The 19,412-nt window shown below is 44.5% G+C and overlaps 1 protein-coding gene across 2 annotated transcripts in view; it reads left to right on the top strand.

Moving 5' to 3' along the window:
* Window positions 1-19,412, top strand: part of MAPRE2 (microtubule associated protein RP/EB family member 2) — a 72,413-nt gene that overhangs the window by 10,591 nt on the left and 42,410 nt on the right. The window contains exon 1 of one of the 2 annotated variants that reach the window (XM_084204260.1): window positions 3,739-3,928. The exons of the other annotated variant lie outside the window; for it this stretch is intronic. Coding sequence (XP_084060386.1) covers window positions 3,810-3,928 — 119 coding nt within the window. The 5' untranslated portion in view covers window positions 3,739-3,809. Of the gene's footprint in view, window positions 1-3,738; window positions 3,929-19,412 lie in introns of those variants that run through there. 2 annotated transcript variants of the gene reach the window in all.

Here is a 19,412-nt window from a genome sequence, read left to right as displayed (position 1 = left end):
TGTCAGAGGCTGTGCATTGATCGCTTATCAGCATTAAAATATTTATAATTTATTTCCACATTAGCCACCTAATATAAAATTCTGGCTCGAGTATGCCTGAGGTCTTTCTAATGCTGCATTTTGGGCTCTTAGAGGATTTTACTCTCAGGCATTATAAATTAGGCTTTATGGCCTTCCTAGTGCAGTAAGTGAGGCTTACAGCAAGTAAAGAGAGAGGAACTGAAAACAAAAACTCTGAAGAGGAAGGAGGAACCAGATTTTGGAGAATGATGTTTAGGCCTATTCCAGTACTTAGTAGTGTTACTGGACACTTAGTATGCAGTACTTAGCTAGTATTCTCTCTACCTGGTTCACCACAGCAGATATCAAAGTCCTGGAATGCATATGATGTAGTAGAGTGGTGCTTTTTGCATCTGCAGTACACCTGGGACTTGCTGTGTGACTAGAATGGCACAGGAGCAGGTGGTCTTGAGAGGACATGACATCTCTGTCCTTGGAGATTTTCAATATTTGGATTGATTACGATCATGTAACCAAATGTGACCTGATCTCATATTGGTGATGATCATGCTCCAAGTGGGAGATTGGACTGGATGACCTCCACAGGTCCCTTTCAGCCATTGCCTCTGTGGTCTCAGTGCTGAAGATCTATTACATCAGGTTTTGTAATTCTACCCTTCAGCATTAATTGCTTTCCTGGCTCTTTGCTTTGCTTAGTCAGCACATCACTTGTGAGTACCAGATTTCGGTACTTTCAGCATTCCACAGGTGGGGCTTTTTATTAACACCAAGGCTGACCTTCTATTCTTTGGATCAATTTTCTATTTTTGTGCCCAGTGCATGTGAAAATCTATAAAGGCAGCACAGATGTACAGACACCTAATAACAGCAACATGTTTCCTCTTTCTTTGAGACCTTTAAGCTTAGAATGATGGAAGTGAGAAGAAGATTCTGGTGGCTTCCAGCATATCAAGACAGGAGTTGTGCTTGTGGGCCACACAGTGCCTGGAAAGAGAGATGTAGGTAGAAGGAATGCCGTGCATATTGCACCCATATTGCACCCATGCAATCCACATTGCACCCAGAGCCCCTGAGGCTGTGCTAGATGGCCTGAAGCACACTGAAACATTCTAAAAACCAGTACCAGGCTTCTTTTGCTGATGCCTGGCTCGGCCTCCATAAAGGTAAGGTACTGTGCTGAGGCAGAGTGTGATCTTCTGACCTTGGGTCCTAATGCAGAGGCAGGAAGAGGTCTGCAGCAAGGCTGCCATGCTCTCCTCATCTGCACTTCTCTTCTGTAGCTTTGTTGGTACATGTTTTAAACAGTTTTAAAGACTTCAATAAAGAAGCTTCTGTTCTTTGCCGCTGCTAAAGAAATAAAAATGTTTTTACAAGTTAGGGTTGCAGAGTGTTTTACTGCTTGTTCCCTAGCAGAGCAGGTAGGGTTATGTCTGGCAGATAAAGACCTGCTATAGATTATTTTTATATTCTGTTGCCACATAGCATTTCTGGCTTGTCCATGTTCTTGAGTGTTACTAAGACACTTACTGGCCTTTTTAACAGAATGTTTTTTATTGTTTGTTTTGAAAAAGGCTCAAACACAGCTTCCTCCAGTTACCAGATGAATGAAACATGTTTCAATGAAGTATGCCAATTGCAAATGTCCATAGATTGGTTACTGAAAGACAAATATGAGTATATTTGAAAACCTGGCAGAAAGTATGATTCCCTGTCTTGATGCGCAGAAGACAGTGGCAAATTGGCAGACTAAGTTGAGCGTTGTTTGAGATTGCTCTTAAGTGTGTTAATCTATACATCTGATTTAAATCCGGGAGATTCTCAGCAGTCCATGTGTAGTGCAGTTGGCTTTATTGATTTTATTCACCTTACAAGCTCTCTGTGAATGGTCTGTGATATGAATATAATCATGTAAACTAAGATTTCAGTAGTGTCATTTCAGTCTGAAAGATTAGGTAAAGATTAGTTAAAATTTCATTAAGTCACTTTCTTTGTGCAGAAAAAAATCTGAGGCAGAAACCTGATCAAACTCATACTTCATGACTTAAAATATCAGCAGGTGTCTCTGAGAACATATTAGAAGTACTCACATGGCTTTTGTTTGACTTACCATCTTAAGATTCTTTTTAAAAGAGACTTGCATTTGAGGGCATGTATTTTTTAAGATGTTAATAGATTTGGCCCAAATATTTTGCATCTAAAAGCCATGAGGTCATATGGATCTGTTTAAAGACTGTGCCTATAGCCACCCTTGTTGGTTTCTGCTTAGAGAAAACAATTTCTAAACAGCTGGACAGTATTTTTCTACTGTGTTAGAAGTGGGGGTTGGTAGAGGTGTGAGTTTCAATGCCCTGTTGGGACATGAGGGTAGGTTTTGACCACAGTGAAGTTCAGGTCTGCTCCTGAGGATGACCAGCATTGATCTGTGCTAATGTCCAACTTTGAAGCACATTGCTATTTAGGCAAGGGGAGATATGCAGAAATCATAGAACTTTGCAGTGGGAAAGGGACTGGGGAGGATGCAAAAACTTCTAGAAGAAGGGGAGGAAGAGATGAGGATTGTGTGATTGGTGATGCTAGCAGTGCCAGAAGTTCAATGCCACTGCCTTGGCAAGTGTCTTCCCTTCTTGTTTCTGATCCAAGGAAGATTTTGAAGGATGTGCCATCAAATGTTTTTTTCTGTGTAAGCCTGAGAGCAGGAGAATGCTGGAAATGTGCAATGCAGCTTGACAGGTGTTATACTGTGCTCTCCAGTGAAGTTGTAAGCAGGGATACAGAGCTTGGTATCCAAAGCTTTGAACATCCTGGTGCTTGTGGTGGAAATGCAGGCGGAGTAGCAGACACAGGAATCGGGAAAAAAAGAGCATAAAATAGCTAAGACCTTCGTGTGCTGTTTTATGATTAGGAGACCATGATTTTTTACATCTTGTAGCCTCACGTAACTTAATATTTATGCACTTTTTAAAAATAAAGCGTTTACCATCTGAAACACGAAGGCCACGCTATGATTCTTGCGAGCTGCAGCCCGTGCGGGCGGGCTTTGTGCGGCGGGGATGGCCATCGCCCCCGGCACACCCGCGCCGAGGGGAGATGCTGGGCGGCGTTCCCTGCTGCGGCTCGCCGCTGTGTAACCGAGCAGCCCGGCGTGCGGGCTCCTTCAGAAGAAGCCCGATAGCTCCTTGGTGTGGGGAGGAGGCGGACGATGCTGAGGTACCGGGGCACGGAGGGTGACGATGAGGCATCGGGCGTCGAGGTCTCGGCCGGTCTCGCCCGAGCCGGGCGCGCACACGGCTGTCAGGGGCGGCGGTGGGCAGGGGCACGGCGCGGTCCCCACGGGCCAGGCGGCGTTTCCGCGCCGCCCGCGGGTGCAGGGGCAGGCGCGGGGGAGGCGGGCCCGCCGTGCGTGGCCGGGGCGTTCGCGGGGGTGCCCCGGCGCTTTGTGTGTGCCTGCGCCGCGCCGGGGCCGCCAAACAGCTCGGGCCGCCCCGCGCTCCCGGGGCGAGCGGCTCTTTGTGTGGGGGCGCGGGGCGGGGCGGGCCCCTCTCTCTGCCTCCCCTCCCTTCCCCGCCGTGCCTGCCCTGCCTGCCCGCTGCCGTCCCCGGGCGCAGCGCGGCGCCGGCCGGTTGCCATGGCGAGGGGCGGTCACGTGGGGCGGCGGCGGCGGCGGCGGGGCTGACGCGCGGCGGGGCGGGGCGGGCGGGCGGCAGAGTCGCGGCTGCCGCCACCTTCCGCACACCAGCAGCAGCAGCAGCGGCAGCAGCGCGGGGCTCTGCGGAGCGGCGGGAGCGCCAATGCCCGGACCGACCCAAGCCCTGTCCCCAAATGGCGAGAACAACAACGACATCATCCAGGATAACGGGACCATCATCCCCTTCAGGAAGCACACGGTGCGGGGGGAGCGCTCCTACAGGTACGGCGGGGGGGCTGCGGCGGTGCGGGGGGCGGTTGCATAAGGCGGGCGAGCTGCAGCCCCCTCCTCTCCCCGCGGCCCCGCATTGTCCGGCTGCGGAGCGCTCGGGGGAGAGGCGGGATGCGTGCGGGGGCTCGCCGCGCCCGGGCGGAAGAAAGGCGGTTAAAAATGATAATGAAAAAAAAAAAGAGAAAAAAAAAAAAGAAAAGAAAGAGGAGGGGGAAATAAAAGGGAAGGCAAGAACGCCCCCCGCGCAGGCAGCCAGCTCCCCTTGGAAAAGAGCCGCAGCACCTCGCTGCGGATCTCGGAGGGAGGCGGCGCCGTGCGGGAGGCGGTGGCCGCGGATGGCGGGGCGCGGGCAGCCCCTGCCCGACCGGGAGAGCCGCACCGGGCAGCACCCGCCCCCCGCACGCCGGTGCGGGGGTGACAGCCGCCCCCCGCTCCTCGGCGCGGGGGTGACAGCTCTCCCGGTGCCTGCGCGGGGGAGGGCGGCTCCATCCCCGCCCCCCGCTCCCCGCCAGCCCCATTTTGTGTTTATTTATCGGCTCTCGTTTGGGGGGGACACCCGTCTTTTGTCGCAGTTGTAGGCATTTTTGATGAATCGTTTGGCATGCGTTGCTGGCAGCGCTTCTGCATTAACATCTCTGACAATATGTTCCGGCAGATAAGCTCATTAAAATTGTTTGCATTGTTTGATAAGGGTCGCGGCGCAGCCCGGAACGCAACTGGTTTGATGTGCTCCTTGCTGCCGACTCGAAGGGCGATAGTACGGCCGGTGGCTCCTTATGTCAATATACAGTTATTCTAAATGCTGCCTGGATGACAGCAAGCAGTGCCTCTGCAGAGAACACGCCCCTTAAAGCTGATTTTCAAGCAGCAGGAAATGATGCTGCTCTCAAATATCTGGCTAAAGTGGCGAGTTGTAAGCTCGAATCCATGAAAACAAACGTGGATGACTTGGCTTGTTTGTCTGGAGAAAATCGCAGTATTTTCTTCTTCTGCTGAGGAATAACGGAGCTGCTACCGGCATTTGGCCATTAATAACCTTAACACTGAATCTCATTGTTGATCACGCACTGGCGGGTGAGCGTGAAATGCGTCGGAGATCCCAGCGTGTGGTTAGTTTGAATTGCACAAAATTTAGTCCGTGTCTCTCTCTGAAACTGCTTATACTTTGTGCAGTGGAGCCCCAGTGCACATATTTAGCACAAAGTAGCAAAATTGCTTTTGCAAGGACCTATTTCTATTTGCAGAAAGCCTGGAGCTCTCACTTCCTATATCTAAATTTCAGCTGAGTAGTACAAGATTCTGTTTTAGTGGAAAGCTGTATTTCTATCGTGCAGCTAAACAAAATATGAAATAGATTTGAAATATCAAGCAGCTACCTTTAGTTGCTGTGACATGCCATAGGTAACACCAATTGCTAACTTGTTTCCTTCAGAGGAGTTCTTTAGAAAACCTCTGTTACATGGGGTTCTCCATTCTTTTTCAGATGGTTTGTATGGTTTTTCTGCAGCCATCAACAAGTCAGTTTTCTTGTCCTTTAGCCTGTCAAATCATACACTGACCTATGTCTAGAAAAGACATTTTGTGAGGCTGCTGTGTTCAGCGTGTGATGACAGGAATAACTATAGCACTTGCCCAGTTTTCCAGAAATTGTGAAGATGCTCTTCATCTGAAGAGCCTTTAATCCAGAGAAGTACTCCGTAGTCTTTTAGGGATTTGTATCCATTTGTATCCCTCTCTAGAGCAGTATAAAGGAATACAGAATTACTGATGCTGGCATTGCATATTATCTTTGGGCAGTAAATAAGCAATCCAGTTCAATATATATTAGAAATAAACTTTAAATGAACAAATAAAAATTCCCACTGAGGAACCAACTATTTTGGTTGCTTTTTTTCCTTTTGGAAACTTACCATGTTCTACAGAGTCGTAACTCCCATATCTGTTGATTTCTTCCTTTCTCTGGGAGAAAGGGAGAATGATACTTAACTTGCTCCCATTTGTAGCTAAAGTCCTTTAGGAAGTAAATGTCAAGCATAACAGAAGGGAAGTGTTAGAGAAAATACATGAAAACTGCGGTGAAGCTTCTTCTTGATACTGGAAAAAATGGCTTTTAACTTCCATGACAACCTCTAGTAGCTAGGCAAGTTTAGTCCTTGTTCAGTGTGAGTGGCAGCAGGGGACCACCACTGGGTACAACAGATAAATTCCATCACTTTAGTGCCTGCTGCCACACTGGACTGTCAGTGCCATTCCAGACATCTGGAGCACCTTGTAGGACCTCATGACACATCAAGTTGCTATGCCTCTGATTGTTGGGCTGGCTTCTTCCATCTAGGAATATGGAATAAATATGTCATTAAACACACCCTGGAGCTTGACGGCAGATGAGCAGTTGTACAAAGCTAAAAGACTTCTACATCCTGCATCTACCATGTGTATAGAGGTTCAGTGTTTGCCTTTCCATCCTTCTCTCCTGTAGTAACAGAAATGCTTTCTCATTTTACAACTTCTAACATGTTCTGTTCCATAGACTTTTTAAAAACTAGTCTTTACTGATCAGAAAATTTGTGTTCATCAGGTTAGATGTTGTCAGACCTAAAAAAAACCCTTTGCTATTTCTAATACCAGGTTTTACCAAAGATTTGATATCCAACTCCTGAAGCAGATTTAAAAACAGCTGCGGGTTGCACCATTTTACAGACTAGGAAGCTGACATGGAAGCTGTAAGTTATCCATGGAGTTGAGGATGCAGCAGGGAATTGAGCTTATACCACGAGCCCCAGCCATGTGCTCTGTATGCAAAGCCACAAATAGTTTTCCCAAGTCTTCCAAAGGACATATTATATTTTGCAGACTGGGACATACAGGCTCAAGGTGTTAAGTTTCTCATCCAGCTTTACTTAGCTGGTAAATGGAAACCAGGCACTTTGGCATAAAATTTAGACACAGGGTGATGTTACCTTTTGGAGTTAATAACTGTAATCAATCTGTATTGCTCCAGTGAAATGTTTTTTCTTGTGCTTCAGATCAGGAGCCTGTTTAAGACTTGGTACTGAGGTGTCTTTTTGTTAGCCTGAAGTAGTCTTGGGGTAATTTCTGAGAATGGCATCACACTTAATGATAGTTTTACTTCTGGTTCAAAGATGGCTGAAAAAAATCAATGAGGAACCAAATCAACAGCTGTGTGGAGAATTTTTTTAAAATAAGACCTGTGTGCAGTGCTTTTTTTTTGCCAGACTCCAGGTATCTTGTGTGGTTGATGAGTTCATCATATTTTTAAAAGCTAAAGTATTAAGAGTGAATACTTCCAGGTTCAAATGGCATACCTAGTCTAAACCACCCTGGCCCCAAAGAGACAGTGTTGTACCTTCCTTTGCAGGGTGCTGTGCTTAGCTTCTGCTTTGTCTCTGTGTGTTGCTAGAAAAATGGTTTTCTGGTCCTTCATTCCCTGGCTATATTTAGTTTTATACCCAGAACTTGCATGAAGCAGAGGGGAAGGGGCTGACTTCCTGATTCTTTTTCTTGAAATCACTAGGCTAAAAGGAAAGGGTATTTCTGTTTTAGTTTTTATCTGTGAGTGTCTACCTTTCTAATGCTATCTGTTTTAAATATTTGTTTTTCCTAAGTGTTGCCTTCATTCTAGAAATCATTGTGTAAGCAGACAAATGATGCTGCTGTGCATAATAATGAAAGCTAGACAGCAGTGGTGATTTCCTCACCCACTGCTGGAATAAGTTGTGGGGTGTTACAGAGCATATCTGGCTGGCTTTTACAGCAGTATGAGCTGATAACTTCCACGCTGAAAGTCAAGATTTACGTTACAGTAAAATCTGTTTTGGTCTTTGCCTTCTGAACTCGCAGTGAATTGCCGGATGCAGGCTGGCCCTGGGCAGCAGAGAGCATCCTTCCCTCGGCAGGAGCTGCCCCTGGCTCTGGTGACTCTCTGCCTTCCACACATGTGGCTTTACTCAGGGTACAAAGGGGGACCTATGGCTTTGCCTTACTTTGGGCAGAAGGAATTTCTTGCTCTAAAATTACTCTCCACTGATTGTGGTAAGCAGGTAGTTACACTGAAGTAAAAAAGATCATTTGTGTTGATGAAATTAATATATAAAGGCCCAAGCTTGAGAACTGGGAAGATGATACAGAGTAAAAGCAGTGAGCTGTCTTCTCACTTCATAGTACTGATAGCTGTGACTTCTGAAACTGTAAACACCAGTCAAAGCAAATGCTATTAAGTATATTAGCGAATCTTTATTTTCAAAGGCATTTGCTCTTGACCTAACAGTTTTATTGCAGACTATGACAATTTTGCCCTAGATTTCATTGAAAGCAGGAAAAGGTCAATAACAAATGTTTTAAAAAAAAAACCATCAACAAACTAACATCAATTACACCCCATAAATTTGGCCTGTACTTTTCTAAAAGCTGTAGTTGTGATAACCCCCTTGTCTGCCAAGTATCTGGATTGCAACAAGGTAGTTACTATCAGGGAGAAAACCATCCTGATGACTTAGAGCCAGCAGCTTACTAGCCAGCATTAAAGAGGAGCAAGGCAGAAATCTTTCCTTGGTTCCTGTCAGCTTAGGTACCCTCTATTTTCTCTTCTTTCACTTTCATAAAGCTGTCCTCCCGTTGCTGCCACTGCTGTTCTTCTTTAATCTTGTTTTCTGCTTAGGGAGTGCTCTGCCCAGAGAGAGCTGTTTTGGTGAAAATCTTCTGCTGGGCAGATCCAGCTCTCAAAAAGCACAGGGTGAAACTGTCTGAAGATAATGGGGAATCACATGTGAGTGCATGTAAAAGCCTCTGAGGGTTAAGAGGATGACTCTGCTCAATACTGCATCAGTAGTTTGAGACTTAGATTATTGGGATATCTCTGCATTGTTTGGATATCTCTGTTGACCTGGATTTAGATCTTCCTAGATAATACCCTCATAGTGTTTTGGGGGCTGGAGGTATTTGTTTAAATCAGGGGCTAAGAGAGAGGGGGCTTTTTGGAGACTGGGGAGAGAGGGGAGAAAACACTCCACAGACAGCCCAGTTTGTGTAAGGACATTGAGGTAATTTTCAGAGAGCACGAAATCCTCAGCTTACACCCAAGTGCTCTCACCATAAAGGTCTGAGAACGCCTAATTTGCACCCAGCCTCCGTGGGTTTCAGAAACATCCTGTAGGTGGGAGGCTGCATTATGGGTTTTGTTGTGTGATGTGGGTTTTTTTTAACTACCTTGTTGAGCTGCATAGCAACAGCAATGTTTTTTTGGCATATGAACAGAAAAAGGAGCAAGTTTGGGACACGCAAGAACTGAACCTGATGCTGGCGCTTTCAGAAACAGACATTTTGGCTTCTGTCTCGTGTCTTCAATCTAGTCTTCCTAGAAAACAGGCACTGAAAAACATGCTGCATTGTGAAAGAAAGGTGACTTGGAGGTGGGGCTGTGGAGCAAAAGACCTTGATTAAAGCTATTTCTTTGGCTCGTTTAAGGGAGATGCAGTTATCCCATCTGGACCACAGGAATGTTCTTCCAGGGGGCATACCTGGACAAACCTTTTGTGATATAAAACTTGTTTTGGGAGCCACTAAGAAAAGAAAATGTGTGGTAGGTCTACATTTCAAGCCTTGGCATTTGAATGTGTGACTCTTTAAAAATATCTTCAGAGGTTTTGGGGTTTAGTGGGGAGGTTAGTTTAATTTGACAGTCTCTTCTCCTTCCTCATGCCCAAAGCTAATTATAGCAAAGACTTGGTAAGGAGGCAGATAAATAGTGTGCCAGCTTTTCATGCACTTTGGAAGTGCAACTTTCAGCCTTTGTTTGATAATTGAAAACGAGTGGTCTCGCCACATCTGTTCTCAATCACGCCAGCCACCGAGTGGGATGGCACGAAGGCCATCGTGGCACAGTGGCAGCAGCAGCAGCAGCAGCGTCGTGGCTCCGCTTCTCCGGGACAGCATTTGGCTGCTCGCATCCTCCTCGCTCCCTGAATCCTGGCCTCCAGCTAGCAGCGCTGGTCGCTTGCTTCCAGGATCAGTGCTGGGGAATGTAAATGGAAAACATCCGTGTTTCTTCTGTGGATGGTGTTAGCTGTGCTGCGGAGCTGTTTGGATCTTGCTCAGATCTCTGCTGCCTGACTCACTGATAAAGCATCTTCTTCGTGTTGTTTCATTACAATGAGGTGGGAGGGGAAAGGGAATATCAGCTGTAAACGTTTACTAAACATGTATTTAACTCATGGGGTTTAAAAAGAGTGTTGTCGTCTCTTTTTTTTTTTTTAGCACAATTCTACTGTTTTGTGCTAAGAAATATTTAATTCAAGATTAAAATTTTGCCTGTGATATTTTGATAAATGTTTGTCTAGTTTTCTAGTGGTATACTAAGTTACCAAATGTTTTGTAGAGAGGGCTCTGTATACTGGAAGCACACCCATTAAATGTCTCAGTTTAGCCACTCTGAAATAATTTCTTGTTTCTCCTAGAGCCCCATGATTAGTGAAGGGTGCCTTTGTGTTAAATCTGGTTTTTTGCTATGCTATCCAAACAGGAAGTGTAAACATTCATTAGTGAATCGAAACTTAAGGATGTAGCTTCCGTAGGAAATCCTACAACTGTGCCAAATCATTCTGCCTGGAGAGGAATATGCCATGCAGGTTGGACTGTTGATCTTCTGGCCTTGTGTATGACCACCTTGCATTGTATTGTTTCAATATTATGTATCTTGGCAATTTGGAGCCCTGAGTCAGTGGAACCCTTAGTTGAAATCTGTGCACTTCAGTTTTATCTTTTAGGAGCAACTCAAGTGAATTTCCCCCCGCTACAGCAGGGTTCCTTAGTACCATACAGATTTCCTACCCAAGCAGCTGTAATTATTCAGAGATGCACATGAATGCAAATTCTTTCCTGTCACTCTGGAATGCAGTGTTGATGCTCAGAAGGGCTTGCTGGCATTATGTATTAAACAATTTGGGGGGAGTGAAAATTCATTTTAGGCAAATCTTACACAGTTGTTATGCTTCGCTTCTTAAGGTTAATCTCTGTGGAGCTGGTCCAGTAATATCATGAATAGGAAGCACTGAAATATTTGAAGTAGAATACTCATTTGTTTTACTTACGGATTCAGTGTTACACAAATCATAGCTTGTTAAAATAACTATAGAATCTATGAGTAATTGTTTGTATGGAAGTGGAACACATAGCCCAGTGATATGAAAGTCCCACGGGAGCTTGTGTATACAGAAAGACCATGGTGTGTAGGAGTGCTGAGAACAGGGAAGCAGTGGTAATTGGTTGGATAGAAGGGATACATTTTCCCAAAAGGATAGCATTCAGTTGTAATTAGTCATTCTGTTGGAAACCTCGTTATGGAGAATGGTGTTTGCTATATTCTATTGAATTGAGTTGTTTGGGGTCCATATCGCTGTTTGCCCATAATAATGTTTCAAAGTTATATGTGATGTAGATTCTTAGTCGGGGTCTAAATACATGGTTTTCAGTCAACACATTCGTGTTGTGCTTGTTGTCAGATTCAAGGAGGCATAAGAAATATTATCTTTGTATTTTTTTACTTCCCTTAATATTTCTGCAATGAAGACAGGCTGAGACACCTGGGGTTACTCAGCCTGGAGAAGAGAAGGCTCTGGGGAGGCTTTAGAACAGTCTTCCAGTACCTAAAGGGGGCTTGTAAGAGAGCTGGAGAGACAATTTTTACAAGGGTGTGTAGTCGTAAGACAAGGGGCAATTGCTTCAAACTGAGAGTATGTTTAGATTGGGAATTAAGAATAAATTCTTTACTGGGGGTTGATGAGACACTGAAACGTGTTGCTCAGAGAAGTTGTGGATGTCCCGTATCTGGAAATGTTCAGGACCAGATTGCATGGGGCTTTGAGCAGCCTGGTCTAATGGAAGTGTTGCTGCCCATGGCAGAGGGGCAAGAACTCTATGATCATTAAGGTCCCTTCCAACCCAAACCATTTTGTTATTCTGCATATTTCTGCCTGCAGAGGTTTGGCTCTCTAGTGCACATTTTCAAGCTGTGGTTCCCAAGTGTCAAATGAGTTCCACAGGGGTGCTGTAGAACTGCCTTGTCTCTCAAGCAGCTCTATTTTTAATATGGTGAGGTGTTTTTTTCCACTACCACATTATGCACACCCCTCAGTTGTTCCTGAAGGGTTACACAGTATGGACCTGGTGGTGCTGGTGAAGAAGGTGAACATGAGTCAGCAGTGTGCTCTTGCAGGGAAGAAGGCCAAGCCCATGCTGGGCTGCATTGGCAGGCATGTAGCCAGCAGCTCCAGGGAAGTGATTCTTCCCCTCTGGTGCTCCTGAGACCACATCTCACACACCGTGTCTGGATTTGGCCTCTCCACTTTGAATGATGTGCTGAAGTGAGTGTGGCAGAGGGATACCAGGATGGTCAGGGGGCTGGAGCTTGTCCCCTGTGTTTGGTCAGTCTGGACAGGAGCCAGCTCAGGAGGGGGGAAGATCTCACTGCAGTCTTATCTGTCTAGTGGGAGACTGTGTGTAAAGAAGATGGAGACAGGCTCTTTGAAGAAAGAGAGGATGAGAGGCAAAGCCCGTCTGCAGCTGCAGCAGTACAAAGTACTTTGGATATTGGCAGAAGTGTTCATGCAGCCAGGATGGTCAAACCCCAGAAGTTACCCAAAGGGGCTGTGGAATATCTGTCCTTGGAGAGACTTGGAACTGAGACAAATGGCAGCCTTCTCTCGCTGTTTCTGCAGTGACTGGGAGGCTGGAGCAGGTCCCTCTGGAGTGCCCTGCCTACCCGAGTCAGTTTATGATCCCATTCTGTAGCTCTAATAAACATAAACAGCTCGTGACTTAAAAAACAAAATAACAAAATCACGTGCTTTAAAAATGAAAGGAAAATCATCTGGAAGCAACTTTTTTACTTCTAGGAAGGCAAAATCAGCCTTGTCATCAAAGGTTTCAAATGGAAAAGAAAAATATGTGTATGCAGCCTCAGTATGACTTCATCAATATCAAACGTTTTCTAGTTTAATTCTTTTGAAAGCAGTGCTGCTGCTGCAGCACTACATTAATTCACATTCATGTAATTTCATATTGTGTTCTCTGAATCACTGAGAGCAACTTCTGCAGTTTAGTACCCAGGGATGATTGAAAGTTTGTAGAGACACCACAGAGCAAAGGCACAGTTTTGCTGTATCATAAAATTAATTGTGTACATTGCAATCAAAGATTATGTCTGGAAGTTAACAGCTGATAAATTGTTTGCTGTGCCTTTAAGGGATTGTAGCTTTTTTTGATGCAGAAAATATTAGCATTATTGATAAATTTAATCTGCAGAAAATGTTTTAATTGTGAGCACAGTTCTTAAACTGTGTCAGATGTCTGCTTAGTTTGATGTGCTTTTACAGGGAGTGGCGCAGAACTGTCTTGTTGCATGGCCTGCAGCTACATTGAGAGGGTTGAAGGAACTAACTATCCACATTGCAACCCAGAGTACCTTCATAACTGCACTTACATCTAGTTAAAGGCAATTCAAGCAATAAACTTTTTTCTTCCTTGTTTATTGTGAGAGTTGAACTTGGTAATGTCACTGTTTGCCAGCTGGAAGCAATACACTTTAGGAATTAACCTCAAGATATTCCATGAAAGGAGGCCAAATCCTATTAAACAGTACATCTATGCTTCTCTTAGTTTAAGGTGCAAGGCTTTACTGGGGCTTGTAGATAAAGAGTGTTGTAAGTAGTTCAGTTTCTACAATGACAGTTACATCAAAGCACCTTCTAAAGAACATTATTTAGAAAACAAAGCTTTGGGGATTTCCCCCTTTAGATAGGCAGAAGATGTTAAAAGTTAAAATCTTTCCGACAGTTGCAGTTTCACAGATCTTCAAAGACCAACATGGTTGAAAAGAGAAGTTTTGGCGAAGCTTTACTTGATGCTGGTAGACACCAATTATGTTGGTACTGCAACAATGGTAAAATCAGTCTGTGGTTACTGGCACACAGCAAGAGTAATATATTACATAAATCACAGATGGCTGAGCTAGAATGTTCCTACAGGGCAATTTACTTCATGAAGGATTAGTGAATTCTAGTTTTAGTTGCTCCAAAATTAATTTAGCAGTTAAGCAATTGCACTTAGAAGTTCAGCCCTGTTCTAGATAGTACTTGGTAGGATAAATTCTTAAGATATGTCATTTACCAGTAGTGTGTTGGGCACCAGAATAATTTAACAGTGCTTCTTTGTCTGTTATAGTGTTAACTCATGAGGACAAGGGAAGAGGTCAGGTTACTTTGGTATCCAAAACCAAATTTAAGTGTTGTGGCTGGTAGTCTTAACACTTGCAGTCTGTATAATATTAGAAATGGTTTGTAGGGAGTAGGGAGTTTGTAATAAGCCAATGACAGGGATATTTATTTGGGCCTATATCCACAGCATTGGAGATGTCAGAACTCCAAGATTTATTCTTATAATCATTATTGCTTTTAGCCTAGCTTTCACCAGTGTTTGAGGGAGAAGAGAGGAGAGAGGTTGGCCTCAGAGCCTAGTGAAAAGCTCTGCAGCATGTTGGTGCAGTGGTCTGCAGAGGCAGTGCTGGCAGGGGACTTTCAGGTGGTTCGTGTCACAGGTGTTGTCTGGAGCTTGGCTCTGCATTCCCAGCAGAAAGCCTGGTGCTTCTCCTTCCCCCCCAAATGGCAGCAGAACTCTGATAACAGTGGGAAGCCTGGGCAACCATACTAAAGCTTAATATTTTCATTACAAAAATACTCAGGCGTGTTTTAGAGAGTGATGCACCAGTGAAAGCAGCTAGCATGGTTGCCTGTTGCTTCATCTGTTGTCACATGCTTGTTTACAGCTTCAGGGCTTAAAATAAATGTTGTCTTATACCCCTGATGAGTGTCGTCACCCTCCTGCCAGGATGACTTGTTCAGGGATGGAGGGGAGCTGGCTGCCTGGCCAGGACCTCAGCAGCTCTGTCGTGCACACTGTGCTCCAGAACCTTTGCCCACGGGTTCTGGGATGGTTGCATCAGTGGTTGCTGTGCTGTTTCTTGTCCCTTACTTGGTATCACTCCAGGAACTTTCAAAGTGAAGGTGGCCTTAGAAGGCCACTTAAAAAGGGCCTCATTTTCTGCAATAATAGAGAGTTGGACTCAATGATCCTTGGTGGGCACTTTCCAACTCCTGATATCCTGTGATTCTAACATATGTGTATATTAAGGTTAGAATAAATGTTGCAATGCATAAATCAGTGCATATCTGCACTGGTTATTAACATAGGAGAGAGAAGAGTTGATGCATGACCAAATCTTTGTGCTCTGTATCATAATGCATCATTTGTGAGTGGGGAAGCTGTACTGCAGTCCCTCCTTAGCTGCTGCCAGAGGTTTCCCATGGGAGTGCTCTGCTCCTTAGCTTACCCTGCCTTGGACAGCCAGGGATTTTTAAGTGTACTGCAGTCCGTTGTTAGAAAACAGCAGCTATGTGTTAGGAGAAAGGCATTGCATTTCCCCTTGTTGAATCCTCCCGTTTTCCCTTTTTCCCAGAGTTGTCCTCTTCTGAGACCCGTGGATGTTCAGTGCCTGTCTCCTGCTGACTCACTGCCTCTCTTGCCTGGCTCTGCAGGCTTGTGAGGCGCTGGAGGCTGCTCAGGCCCCCCGTCAGGAGGGCTGTATAGTGTTACAAAATCTCATTTGCCATTAGGTTATGCTTGGAGTAAATCAGCGTGTTACTTTAGCCTTTCACCTCGGAATGTATACATGCCAGAGGGGGGGGGGGCGGGGGGGCAGCGAAACCCCGGATAGGTCAAAACTAAATTCATTTGGTGACTTCATCTGTCTCTAGTTGGATCCCATCCCTGCTGAAACTCCCAAGCCTGCCCGCAGCGTTTTCTGGACTTAAAAGGCGGAAATGGCAGGAGCCGGGAGCAGCCGCCGGGGCTGCCAGGGCTGCTGCAGCGCGGCTGCTGTCCTGCGGGGCTCTGCTCTGACACACTGCCTCCGTGCCCTGCAGCCCCAGTGCCCCTAACCAGGCTTTCTGCTGCTTCTCAGCCCTTCCTGCTCACGGGCAGGTATTCCTTGGGGGCTGCTGGTGGGCGGCCGTGTCCGCCGTGTTTCGCCTGGAAGTTGACAGGCTGCGCTCGCGTGGGGCCAGTGGATGTGGGGACAGGCTCTCCATCTTCCCCCACGTCTGCATTTGCTAAAGAAATCTCCTCTCTGAAAGTGAAACTACTCATCCATCAACTGGTGGGAGCAGAGCAAGAGAGTAAGAGCGTAAGAGAGAGAACATAAGAGAGTAAGAGCGTAAGAGAGCGAAGTTCCCGTTACAATACAATAAATCATCTTCTGTGTTGAATATTCCGATTCTCACTAACCAATCCAGTAGAACATACAAATCCTGTAGCATTTACATACAGCCTATAGAAATCACTACATTACCATACTGTGCTACATTGTAAACCCTAAAAACTACTCTTCGGACCCCTTCTGCCAAGCTGGCAGGGTCTGCTCTGACCCTTGGGCCTGTCTGCAAGCAGAGGGTGTTGTTTCATCAAAAGGGGATTACCTTCAGCCAGCCACACCATTGTTTTCCGTTGTTCAGTAACTAAGGGATCTCAAAGCTTGCTTTCATTTCAATCTCGCTTATAGTTTCTATATTCTCAAAATCCTTTGCCAGGCAATCATATTTGTAAGGCTTTCCTGTTTCATCTTCCCCAACAGTTCCCCTGTTATTTTCAGTGCTTAGGCTAGGAACTGAGCTTTGCTTGCATGGGCTGCCTCTCAAGGCATCCTTTCTTCAGTGGTCAGCACTGATGCTACCTTGCTTTATGACACGTTTTTAATCTCTTGGAAATCATTTAGTAACATCTGCATCCTTACTTGGTAACCTGTTTTTATCCATAAGGGAAAAAAATGAAAAAAAGGAAAATGGAAGTTCCTGTTAGTGTCTGGGTGAATAGAGACTGTTTAACAGAAGATTAAAAGTTGGTTTGCTTATCAGCTTTCTAGAGGTTTTCATAGTCATGGAACAAATTCAGTTTTCTAAAATGCGGGTGTTTCTAATTGACTTGAGTTTATTGTATAAGCCTGAGAATTATTTTCCTTTGAATCAACCTTTTTTTTTTCCTTTTCCCCCCTTGACAATCCCCTTGTCCTTACTGTGAAAGGCAGACTAGTTGCCAGTGTCTATTGTGAAAATTTGACAGGTTGAATATCTTACTTCAGGGCATCAGAGCAGCGATTCAAGCTTAAGATCTTAGAGTTGAAAGCCTTGGCAGGGGGAGGGTAATGCCTGTAAGTAAAGGCAGTGAAGTTTTTTAGCATTGCAGCCTTGCCACAGTTAGGTTCCTCTCGTTCAGCCTACTTCAAAGGATTTTTGTTGTTCATCATTAATAAAATGCCTTCTTAATTTGTAGTCACATTCTTTATATACTGAAATTTTTGTGTCCTTACACCATGTTAAATAGTACCTGTCTGTTCAGCAGAAAACATTACTATTGCTTTGTTCCACTGCTGTAAGGTGTGGTTTGAGGGTGCTGTGCACTGCTGTGGTTCATTTCTAACCAGAGTGAATATACCTGGGTAGAAGTGGTGGTGGCCAGAGGCTCTGAATTGCTTCCATTTTGTGTAAGCTATTGATGTCTGCCTTTCTTGAACCTCTCTCCTTTGTCAAGAATGCTTTTTTTTTAATTAACATTTGTTTCCTCTTTGAAATTGATAAGGAACCTTTCCGAGCATGCAAATACTTTCAGCCATAATGAAGATATTATGTAGTTAGGTGTTACTGTTGCATTGTACTTGTGATGGCAAAGGTGAACCCTGAAAAAAAAGGAATTTTGTTACTCTATAGACATGACATTGCTGTTTAATTTCCACAGTTTCAGTGGCAGCAGGAGTGAGAATGTAGTTGGAGAAATAAAGTCTTATGATATGGCAATACAACTGGCAGATTCAAGTGAATGCAAACATGACTGTCAGATGTGAGTCAGTGAATGCGGTTTGTTCTTCTCAGGTGGACCTTTAGGTGCCCTGAAATCTTCAAAGCACTAAATAATTGTCCTGGAATTTGAAACTGTTCTTTTCATTTTTGTGAACTACCCCAGTTTAATAACTGGTTAGTGAATAAAGTTCTAACTATTTCTAAATGCTATGCAGTATTCAGTATTGCTAGTTATTAGGCTATGTCAGAGGGTTTGGCTCTAGTTGTGCATATTATTGGAATACTTCTGGTTGTGATTTTCACATTTGAGGAAAATGAATATCTGAAAAATAATCAATAGTTTTCTGCCTCTCAGATAATATTTTTTTGGGGGAGGGAGGGGGGGAAGAAGGTGTAAGTTTTCTAAAGCCATATGTAGCATAAACCAGAATTACCAGGAGCCTTTATAGAAGGTACTCAGATTTGGGTCTAAAGCAGTCCTTTAGACCCATCATAAACATTTATGTAGGTCAGAACATCCCAGCATTGGCAGGAAGCCTCTAATTTAAAAGAAAAAAATTGCCTAATCCAATCAGAGTGCATCTCTATTACTCTAATTTCACTTGCATTTAAACAGGGAAGTGCAATAAGAACAATAGAAAATATGCTGTTGTCTATATTCAGTGATAATCCAGCAATATTCAAGCCATAAAATGTACATGGATTGCCTCAGTTCCGTCTAGACTTTGAAGAGTACTTCACAAATCATTTTAGGTTAAGTCAGATCCATGTGGTAAATGTAAAATGGCATTCAGAAGTGAGAGAGATGTATTGAAAATGAAAATATTTTTAGCATTTCAGGGCTATTTAGTAACATGGGAACAGTGCAAAAGAGATTTGACGTTCAGCATTTAAAAACATGAATTTCTCACAGTATTATTATCACAGGATTCTTTTATTCTCTTTTTTTTTTTTTCCCATGGCAGTACCTCATTGTGATTAATCTTGTCTCTGATTCAGTTTCTGGCTAGATAGAGCCTTTGTGTTGCTTGCTGCAAATATCACTGCAGTTGCAGCACTCTGATGCCACGGTATTTGCTGCAGAAGTACAGCATAAGTCAAAAGGGAGAGTAAGAACAGTGTTGTCAGCACTGCACAGGAGCTTTTTGTGTTGATTTTCTGTCTGCATGACTCCCTTCTGTACAGACAACCTCGAGCACAACTGGTCTCTAATGACTGTGGCTGCAGCTGTGTGCAGGGAGTGCTCAAGAAACAGGCCAGGTCCAGCTGCAAATCAGTTGTCATTTCAGGATGGTATAAAAGGATGAGTTTTCCTTGTACAGGGATTTATCCACTGAATCTGGCAGGTTTCTTCCTTCAGGGATTTCTTTGTTTTTGCAGTAGCTTTAATCTAGAAAGCCTTTTGAGCAGCAGCTGCAGCAGTCTCATTCAGCTTCATCTTTGCCTTTCTGCTGTTATTTCCTGCTTTAGTACTTTTTGTTGTGCGATCTTTTGTTTTATTGGCAGTATCTTATCAGGTGCCAGCTTCCAGAAGGTTCCTCTGCACTTAAAAACTT

Source organism: Fringilla coelebs, assembly GCF_963513975.1.
Source record: "Fringilla coelebs genome assembly, chromosome: 1".
NCBI classification, from domain to species: Eukaryota; Metazoa; Chordata; class Aves; order Passeriformes; family Fringillidae; genus Fringilla; species Fringilla coelebs.
This window is presented reverse-complemented; position numbering and strand designations above follow the sequence as displayed.